The sequence below is a fragment of the Juglans regia genome, chromosome 1, assembly GCF_001411555.2.
Source record: "Juglans regia cultivar Chandler chromosome 1, Walnut 2.0, whole genome shotgun sequence".
In the NCBI taxonomy this organism is placed as follows: domain Eukaryota; kingdom Viridiplantae; phylum Streptophyta; class Magnoliopsida; order Fagales; family Juglandaceae; genus Juglans; species Juglans regia.
In genome coordinates this window covers 10,983,367-10,994,145 of record NC_049901.1, presented here as the reverse complement: position 1 = coordinate 10,994,145, position 10,779 = coordinate 10,983,367, and the positions used below count along the sequence as shown (strand labels likewise).

Here is a 10,779-nt window from a genome sequence, read left to right as displayed (position 1 = left end):
AAAGTTGAACATTTTGAAGAAGCAGCTAGTAATTGCGAAGAATGCTTGTCGTGTTGAAGTTCTATGTTATTGGATATGCTTCACGTTGGACGGATGAAAATTGAACCTGTTGAATAATTCATACTCTTTGTATGAAATATTCTCATTACATAATCTTATATATATATATATATATATTATTCAATTTTAATTTTTTTGGCTTATAAACTTGGATTAATTTGAAATATGACATAATTATATGATGTTGTATATAGAGAGATATTATCAAATGATATGAAGATATCATTGATAGTTAGAGGATATATTTGAAATGAATAAAAAAAATATTAAAAAAAAATATTTAAATGATATAACGAAAAAATGTATAAGTTGATGTATAGGATATTACAAAAATGAATATGTAAAATAGAAAAAATAAGTTTTAATGATGTATTTTAAAAAATGAAATAAAGAAACCATTGGAAATGCTGATGACACCTTTTTTGTTTTAGGTTTGTAGTGCTTTCACATAGTATTTTGGATTGAATTTTATATGGAGCACTAGTTGTTTTGTCAAAACCATGAGATTTTGTATTTTGGGTATTTGTAAACGAGGGAAAGACTTGGCCCTTATTTAGCAATATAGATGAGATGAGATATTGTCAACACTTCTCATAATTTTTTTTTTTAAATATTATTTAAATATAAAATAATTTTAAATTTTAAATTTTTTGACATTTTATCTAATAATTACCTAATCATTATCCAAACACAAAATTCAATACAATTTTTTCAAACTTTCAAATAAAACATAAAAAATAATATAATTTTTTATTCATCTTTAACCTCAGCATTTGGGTCTTCTCGGGGTTGTCAAACTCACTGTAGCTCAGCTGGGATCCAAAACCCAAATTGGGTCAGCTAGGCCCACCACAAAAAATGTGTCTCGAGAAGTGTATTTTATTTTTTTTAATATATTTATTTTAAAAGAATTTACAATATGTTTAAAAAAATGCTTCTTGAATTGTTAAATAAAAAAAAATAGACTTGCTAGGTACAATGTATGTATGAACACTCACATGATTTTTTTTATTATAAAAAATAAAAGAAACAAAATTTTGAGAGAATAATAAAATTTTTTATTTTATAAAAATTATTTTTTATCTTTCATTCATATTGTTTCGTTAAACAAATACTTTATATTTAATATTAATACACGATTTAGTGCGTCGGGACCATAGAATTTTCCAATACAAAAAGCTAAAAAAGAAGACATTTTTTTAGTGGGCATCGCATCAGTAGGTTGCTTTATGGGTCTCACCTATTATTTCTCCTTCCTTCTCATTCACTCAACTTTACAACATGACAGTGAGAACTAGTTGCTATATATATATATATATAACAACATGTGTATTCATCATTAGTCAATTATGTTTTGGATAATGTCTTTTGATATGAGGAAGAGAGGAGTAATGCTACATACAGTCGTGGAATGCGCAAACGCCGTGCAGTCGCTTTGAAAAAAAGTGGGGTCCACTATTAAAAAATTAATTTCTTTTCAGGTGGGTCTCTTATTTATTCATTTTTTTCAAAGCGACTGCACGGCGACTGCACGCTCACGACTGCAAGTATCATTTTTTGGAAGGAGAGAGATGGAAATTGTAGAGTAGTGGACACGTGACAATCAATCCACATCTTATTAATTGGTTCCATACAAAAAAAGAAAAAAAAAAAAAACAAAGAAAGAAACTTGCTTGATTCTTCCATTATGACTACTATATAGTCTATATTTGCCAATTACGTGCTGGAAGGTTAATTTTATGTTTTTTAATTTAATATTTTTTATTTAAAAAAAAACCTTGTAATATATATTTGTAAAACTACTTCAAAACAGCAAGTCTTGATGCATCAAGTTTTATATATAGTTATTATCAAGTGCTATAGTTGCATTTCATGAATTGACTTTTCCTTGATGAGCTCGAAAGGAGATTTTTTAATAAAATAAATAAAATATCTACTTAAGATCCAGCAATTTAATGCAATCGTGCTTATTTTATTTAAATAAAATAAAAATAAATGAGACCAGTTCTTCTCTCATAAAGTAATTTGAATAGTGCTAGATGTATTTATATTTTTATTTATAATTTTATTTATAAAATTTATTTAGTTAGTTTTTTATTTTTAAATTTAAATTTTATAATTTTCATTATATTAATAATTGACATGCGAAAAATTGAGTTTTTTGTAGATTTTTCTTAAATATATTTAATATTTTTTAAATAATTTATGTAGAGTGTTTTTTCTAAAAATATAATTATTAAAAAAATATAAATAAATAAGGACTACTTTAATAGAGTACTTTTTTAGCTTTATAGAGTAATGTTAGAGAGGAACCACTATAGCAGTACACATTTTGTACTCATTGTATAGTTGCTTCTAGTTGATTATTCCCAATATTCACTTAGAGAGATGTGTGATCTACATGATGTCACATCATGTGTATAAAATATATGTTTTTAATAGTAACTTTTATCTATATTTATTCTTTAAAAATTGGGAGTTATGGTCACCGAACTTCTGCCTTTGTCAAACTATTTACAAAATAGAAACATTTTAGTTACAAAAAGATTACACAAAAATAAATTTATAAATTGACGTAGTTTGATACAATACGTCAAATTATAAAATTATTTTTATTATAAAATAAATCTAACGAATTATATAAAATTATCTAAATTTATAAATTTATATATATATATATACTCTGCTTGTTTACTTCTCTTTACAAATATATTTTTAGCTTAGTACTTGCGCTATATTTCGATCAGCATGATGCACAGTCTGTTACCGATATTGGCCGGACTAATCCGCGTTGGATGCAACGATAGCTATTCTGACTTTTGTCGATACGTGGTTTCTCTCGATTAATCATTTGGACGAGGACCAATCTCCAGTCTCCCCACGAGGCACACACCACTCGATCGCCCCCTCGGCTCTATAAGAATAACAATTCTGTTTCAAACCAAATTAAAGATCGGGCGAGCTCAGATTCTGATCTCACTATTCCATCTCTCTCCATGATCATGAAGTTTCAGCAATGGATCATGGTCATCGGCGTAATCTGTACGTCGTTCTTCCAAACCCTCATTCCAGTGGAGTCTCTTCCCGTAGCTCACAAAATCAAAAGTCTGCCTGGCCAGCCACAGGTCACTTTCCAACAATTTGCTGGTTTCATCACCATTGATGAACAGCAACAGAGGGCTCTTTTTTACTACTTTGTTGAAGCTGAAGGAAACCCTGCCTCAAAGCCTCTTGTTCTCTGGCTAAATGGAGGTAGCCTAGATTCTTTTTAACTTTCATCACCTGAGCCCAGCTCATTGAAAGAACCTCTTTCTTTCTCTCTATAAGTTGTTTTTCATTTCCTAAATGTTTTGAAACAAAAATCTGATCTTTCTGAGTTTTATGAAATTAGAAATATATATTAGATACACTCCCTTTGGTGTGTGAATGAGTTTGCTTTTTTCTCTCTATCTTTCGTAGGGCCTGGTTGTTCATCTATTGGAGCTGGAGCTTTTATTGAGCACGGACCCTTTAGACCAAGTGGAAATAATCTTGTCAAGAACGAGTATAGTTGGAATAAAGGTCTTTACAACTTCTTTCTTGCTTAATTTCTTTCTTTTTTCCCCCGTCTTTGTGCGGGAACCACAGCATGTCTGCAAAGGAAATCTCACCAGATTAGACAAAGCAATGAGAATAAGTCGAAGTCTTATCCACATCAGTCCTTTTTAGCACGTGAAAATAGTTTCATGTTTTACTCTAATTGGATGAGTTTATTTATTTATTTATTTATACTAAATGAAAGAATTACTCACTTTTTAAGTACATCCTATTTATTTAACAGAGGCAAATATGCTGTACCTGGAGTCACCAGCTGGAGTTGGTTTTTCTTACTCATCTAATGAATCATTTTACAGCTATGTGGACGATGAGATTACAGGTTTATGTTCTTTCATCATCTTGTCCTATTATCATCTACCAATTAGTCAAATTTGTAGCTACTGAATCTGTTTTGAGTGTCTGGTTATGCATATACTTTCAGTTTCTGATGTTTACAGATTATCTATCAAAAACAGAATACAGACATGATAGCTTTGATCTGATAATAATAAAGATGTCCAAAACTAGGATTATCCTTTCACATTTAGAATATTTTACAGGTGAATTACAGCTACGAGAGGATGTTTATCAAATAACAAGCTTAGACATGCATAGACATTTCGAAACTGACACTTGGGTCTGCTTTTCTTCAGCACATGACAGTCTCTTGTTCCTGAAACTCTGGTTTGCCAAGTTTCCAGAATACCAAAACAGAGATTTTTTTATCGCAGGAGAGAGCTATGGCGGTAAATTTCTTCCCTTTATTGTTTGTTTGTCCCTTTTAATGAAGACCATCCATTATCATCGGCATGATTGTTCACGTGCGTGCGGGCATTAATTGCTGTGAGAAAAGTACGATAGAGAGCACATCGTAGATAAGATGTTGAGAATTAACATGGATCATTCAATACGATATGATGACTAGGTTGCCACGCTATGCCTAGTTTTCGAAAGTGAGATAATTCTCATTTGATAAGCCTGTGTGTAAGAGAGAGATTAATTAACCATTAATGCTAGATAAAGGTCTGCAAGTCCCGACATTTCTTCGGAAAAAAAATAGAATCAATTATTAAAAAAATAATCTTTTCATATGAATCTTTAAATTTATTTATTTAAAAAATATATATATCTTAAAATTATAAATATCATTTCTATTAATTCAATGGCCTTGTTGTTTGTAATAGGTCATTATGTTCCACAACTTGCACATCTCATTGTTCACTCCAATGTGAAGTTCAAATTGAAGGGGATCGCTGTGAGTAGACATGATGGAAATATGACTTCTCGAAATAATTCTCTGATTTTCACAATGAGAAAATTTTTGTTAATCTCTAACGAAAACTACTGCGCAGATAGGGAATCCTCTTCTGGAATTCGCCACTGATTTCAATGCGCCGGACGAGTATTACTGGTCTCATGGCTTGATATCTGATGCTGTTTATAGCCTTCTCCGTAAATATTGCAACAGTTCTCAGATAATACGAGAGGCCATAAATGGCTTTCTCTCTCCCGCCTGTGCTGCTGTATATACCCAACGTTCAAGAGAACTTTCTCGGTCAATCGATACATACTATGTCATTGGTGATGTTTGTGTGCAGGCACCTGGTCAATCTCAGGTGGAGGCTCTGTATCACCCTCTAAAATCTAGATTTGAGACTTTGTCATATTTTCATTCACTCTCAGATGCTTCCAGTCAACAGGTGAATGAATTAGTTCCCCAAAAGATTGCATTTTTATATGATCTTGTTTCGATTTCAAACAGTCTTTTCATTTCTCCCTCTGCTAATTACAGCCAGTTAGGCAGAGCAAGGAAGATGTCTGCGCTCAAGAAAATACAGCCAAGTATTTGAACAGGAAAGATGTGCAGCAGGCTCTCCATGCCCGGCTCGTTGGAGTCCCAAAATGGGTTTTATGCAGCAAGTAATAACATGCACGTCTGTTAGTAATTAATTATAATATGCATGAAACGGGTTATTGCAATCAGTTCTTAGATGCTGATCTGCTCTACTATTTTTTATTGCAGGGTTCCAAAATATGATGCCAGAGACCGAGAGATACCTACGATTCCTGTCGTAGGATCACTTGTCAGGTCTGGCATCCGGGCATTGGTTTACAGGTATCAATCTTTAAAAAGCCCTTAAACGATCGAATTTCGAGCTCCTTATTGTCGTACTCCATATGCTTGTTCCGCTTATCTATAATGGATATGATTTGGATAATATTTGGCAGTGGAGATCAGGATTCAGTTATCCCATTTACCGGGACTCGGACACTCGTGCATGGATTAGCAATGGAGTTGGGACTGAAAACAACTGTACCTTACAGAGCTTGGTTTGAAGGAAAACAGGTGAAAGTGTTCATGTCTATATCTCAAAATTCAAACTTTCTAAAGAGTAGTGTTGCCAAATGCATGGTGTTCTTATAATAATTTCCTGATTTATTATTATGGCAGGTCGGTGGTTGGACACAGGTATATGGAAAGATGGAGCTATCCTTTGCCAGCATAAGAGGAGCTTCTCACACAGCTCCTGCCTCTCAACCAGAGAGATCATTAAAGCTCTTTAAGGGGTTTATTGCAGGCAAAGCACTGCCAGCAACATGATCAAATACTAAAAGAGACATCTTTACTCTCACTAATAATTATATTAAGTTCTAATAAGAGCTGATCATTGTTGTTGTATGGCGGATGCATGTAATATTACTATTGAGGAATGCTTCGTCCACCGGTGGAATCCACCAATGGTTTTTATTATTATTATTATTTATTTAATAATTAAGAAAGTGTTTTTAAACGATGTTGTGAACTTGTTTTTAGATGTTGAATGGTATAAAAAAAATGTATAAAAAAGATGAAAAAAAGAAAAAAACCATTTGACCTTGTCGGTAGCATGCATCGGTAGATTCTACCGGTGCATGTAGCATCACTTCATTACTATTAATTTGAAATTCTTCTATGGATGCAGCATTTATTCGCAAATCTTCTCAATACAAATATCAGTTGAAGTCTTATAAAAATGAAAGGATAATGAGAATGACATTCATAATTTTTTTTATAGCCCAAGTTGGATTCGTAATTACTTTATTTTTGCAATATTCCTTCATAATTAGGAATAAAACCTTGTATTTCCATAATTAACTAATGAATAAGCTTTATTTATACAGGAGCTTTACAAAGCTATTCAAGGAAATAAATACAGCATTTACAAAGACATTTAAACTTTACAGAAATCTTGGCTATTGACTATACAATGATTTTTGATTTGCAACAGATCAGGAAATTATTGACAGCTTGATTTTAGGATAGATTCTAGATGTTTCACTTGTGCTTGATTTTGACAATCTTCCTTAATACCCCCCAGCTCTATAAGAATAACAGTTCTGTTTCAAACCAAATTAAAGATCGGGCGAGCTCAGATTCTGATCTCACTCTTCCATCTCTCTCCATGATCATGAAGTTTCAGCAATGGATCATGGTCATGGGCGTAATCTGTGCGTCGTTCTTCCAAACTCTAATTCCAGTGGAATCTCTTCCCGTAGCTCACAAAATCAAAAGTCAGCCTGGCCAGCAACAGGTCAGTTTCCAACAATTTGCTGGCTTCATCACCATTGATGAACAGCAACAGAGAGCTCTTTTTTACTACTTTGTTGAAGCTGAAGGAAACCCTGCTTCAAAGCCTCTTGTTCTCTGGCTAAATGGAAGTAGCCTAGATTCTTTTTAACTTTCATTACCAGTGCCCAGCTCATTGACAGCACCTCTTTCTTTCACTCTATAAGTTGTTTTTCATTTCCTAAATGTTTTGAAACAAAAATCTGATCTTTCTGAGTTTTATGAAATTAGAAATATGTATTTAGATTAGATACACTCCCTTTGGTGTGTGAATGAGTTTGTTTTTTTCTCTCTTTCGTAGGGCCTGGTTGTTCATCTAATTATGCGGGAACCACAGCATCTCTGCCAAGAGAATCTCACCAGATTAGACAAAGCAACGAGGATGAGGATAAGTCGAAGTCTTATCCACATCAGTCCTTTGTAGCACGTGAAAATAGTTTCATTTTTTACTCTAATTGGTTGAGTTTATTTATTTATTTATTCTAAATGAAAGAATTACTCACTTTTTAAGTACATCCTATTCGTTTAACAGAAGCAAATATGCTGTACCTGGAGTCACCAGCTGGAGTTGGCTTTTCTTACTCATCTAATAAATCATTTTACAGCTATGTGGACGATGAGATTACAACTAGTCGAAACACCCTCTCCACCTCCACCCGACCCTCCCAGCTTATCCTCACGTCTCAAGTGATTCTTCACATACGGCTACCTCACCAACACTTTCAACGTCAAAGTCAGTCCAGCCCAATGCAGTAGTCAATCCTCCATTGTGTTCTCATCCGATGCAAACTCGACTCCAAAATAACATTAAAAAACCCAAGCAGTATCATGATGGTTGTGCGCTATCCTCTGCCGAGAGCATTAATGGCTACTGGCGACTTATCTCTGGTTGAACCAACCTCCTTCACTCGTGCTACTAAACATGTAGAGTGACGGCAGGCCATGAATACAGAGTTCAAGGCATTGCTTAAAAACGACACTTGGTCACTTGTTAAACCACACAACAACATGAATGTGGTGGGATGTCGCATGGTCTATAAAATCAAAAGGAAGCCGGACGGCACAATTGATCAATATAAAGCCCATCTTGTGGCTAAAGGGTATAATGATATAATCAACAAGAAGGACTGAATTTTCAAGACACATTTAGTCTCGTGGTCAAACCCACTACTATCCGCCTAGTACTCTCTCATGCCGTGAGTCAACAATGGTGCATTAAACAGCACGACATCACTAATGCCTTCCTCCATGGATTTCTTAATGAGGAGGTATATATGCAACAACCTCCTAGCTTTATACATCCTCCATATCCCGATCATGTATGTAGGCTTCATAAGGCCCTTTATGGACTAAAACAAGCACTCAGGACCTGGTATTCTTCCTCTCTCAGCACAGATATATTATAAATCTCCTGCACCATACAAACATGATTCATGCTAAACCAGTTGCCTCTCCAATGTCCACTGCTCATAATCTAACCATACTTGATGGGGATAACTTTGAAGACGAAACACTCTACAGAAGCACAGTTGGAGCACTTCAGTATCTATCATTAACAAGAGCCAACATTTCATTTGCCGTCAACCGAATCTATCAATTTATACATCGACTAATAATAGTTCATTGGACAGCAGTAAAACGCATATTGTGTTATCTGAAACACACAGTCGATCATAGCATCCTTATCCGACCAAGTCATACCTCACAACTTATAGCCTCTTCCGATGCGGATTGGGTAGGTTCCCTTGAAGATCAGCGATCAACCAGCTATTGCATCTTTTTTGGTCATAATATTATGACTTGGAGTTCCAAAAAACAAACCACAGTGACACGGTCTAGTATGGAAGCCAAGTATCGAGCCATTGCAAATACTACAATTGAACTATTTGACATAATATCAGCGCCACCTATTTGACAGCTAATCCGAGTTTTCATGCCCGTACCAAGCATATAGAGCTGAACTATCATTTTGTACGTGATCAAGTGTCAAAGAAGTTGTTGGATGTCCGATTCATCTCTGGGAAGGATCAAATGACAGATGTGTTGACAAAGCCTCTACCTTCACCGCAGTTTACTTTGCTCAAAGACAAGCTTCACGTGGCTTCTGCCCCGCTTTGCTTGAGGGGGCATGTAATTGATAATTAGGGGTGTAAACTCAAACCGGAAAACCGACCGGACCGGACCAAACCGGATCGGTTTTACTGGTTTTGAACCAGTCCGGTCCGGAACCGATTTTTAAAATGTAAAAACCGGCCGGTTCCGGTAAGGTTCCAGGATTTTTTGGACCGGACCGATTGGATCGGACCGGTTGATTAAAAATAATAAAAAATAATATTTTTATATATAAGTTTTATACAAAATATTTTATATATATTAAATATTAATATATATAATTTTTATATATAATGTATAATTATAAATTTTTATGTGAAATTTTATATATAACATATATATTTATATATGAAATAATTTCTTATTATAATTTATAAATTATTACATAAAATGTTAATACTAAATCACTAAAAGTTTATAACTAATATTAATATATAACTTATAACTATACCAATAGTCTAATATTAATACTATTATATAGTCTAATATATTAATAAAAGTATAAAACAGTTTTTTTAAAATCAATTTTTTTTTTATAAACAAATTTTTAATGACAAATTGTGAAATTTACATTTTAAAAAAAGCGAAAAATTGGACCGTACCGAACCGGACCGGTTTTTAAAATGTAAAAACGGCTGGTTCCGGTTCTGAAATTTTTTGGACCAGACCGAACCGGACCGGACCGATTGATTAAAAAAACTAAAAAATAATATTTTTATATATAAGTTTTATACAAAATATTTTATATATATTAAATATTAATATATATAATTTTTATATATAATGTATAATTATAAATTTTTATGTGAAATTTTATATATAACATATATATTCATATATGAAATAATTTCTTATTATAATTTATAAATTATTACATAAAATGTTAATACTAAATCACTAAAAGTTTATAACTAATACTAATATATAACTTATAACTATACCAATAGTCTAATATTAATACTATTATATAGTCTAATATATTAATAAAAGTATAAAATAATTTTTTTTTAATCAATTTTTTTTTTATAAACAAATTTTTAATGATAAATTGTGAAATTTACATTTTAAAAAATCCGAAAAACCGGACCGGAAACCGGAAGTACCGGTTTAGGAGGGTAACTGGTACGTAATCGGTTTTGAAAAATACAAAATCGGTACATACCGGTTCGATCCTAGATTTTATCTAAAATCAGACCGAACCGAACCGATTACACCTCTAGTGATAATGGCATAATGCTCCAGACCAAGTCAAACACAAAAATAAACATAAATTCGAGAAGATCACTCCTAGAGATATATAATATGTAAATTCAAATATTGAAAGAGATATGGATAAGTAAGGATCATTAGCTTGTTATCTTGTTATAAATCAACTACATTGTTTATTAATATAAACAAAGACGCCTCCATACGATTACTGGAAA

The 10,779-nt window shown here is 32.9% G+C and overlaps 2 protein-coding genes across 3 annotated transcripts; both read left to right on the top strand.

Annotated features, from left to right (window-relative positions):
• The first annotated feature begins 2,763 nt into the window (after positions 1 to 2,763).
• Positions 2,764 to 6,392, top strand: LOC108996341 (serine carboxypeptidase-like 45). Of its 2 annotated transcripts, none has more exons than XM_018972187.2 (10): positions 2,764 to 3,312; positions 3,520 to 3,621; positions 3,881 to 3,976; positions 4,197 to 4,382; positions 4,821 to 4,891; positions 4,989 to 5,336; positions 5,429 to 5,556; positions 5,660 to 5,752; positions 5,866 to 5,983; positions 6,089 to 6,392. In XM_018972187.2, the coding sequence occupies exons 1-10, from the start codon at positions 3,057 to 3,059 to the stop codon at positions 6,236 to 6,238; spliced, it is 1,548 nt and encodes a 515-aa protein (XP_018827732.2). In that variant the 5' UTR covers positions 2,764 to 3,056; the 3' UTR covers positions 6,239 to 6,392. The 2 variants fall into 2 exon arrangements, with proteins under 2 accessions (XP_018827732.2, XP_018827733.2); XM_018972188.2 differs by having other exon boundaries at positions 2,812 to 3,312; positions 4,290 to 4,382.
• A 479-nt stretch (positions 6,393 to 6,871) lies between these two features.
• On the top strand, positions 6,872 to 7,999 carry LOC108996129 (serine carboxypeptidase-like 45). Its single transcript, XM_018971897.2, has 3 exons — positions 6,872 to 7,335; positions 7,545 to 7,670; positions 7,776 to 7,999. The coding sequence occupies exons 1-3, from the start codon at positions 6,948 to 6,950 to the stop codon at positions 7,997 to 7,999; spliced, it is 738 nt and encodes a 245-aa protein (XP_018827442.1). The 5' UTR covers positions 6,872 to 6,947.
• Positions 8,000 to 10,779: the final 2,780 nt, after the last annotated feature.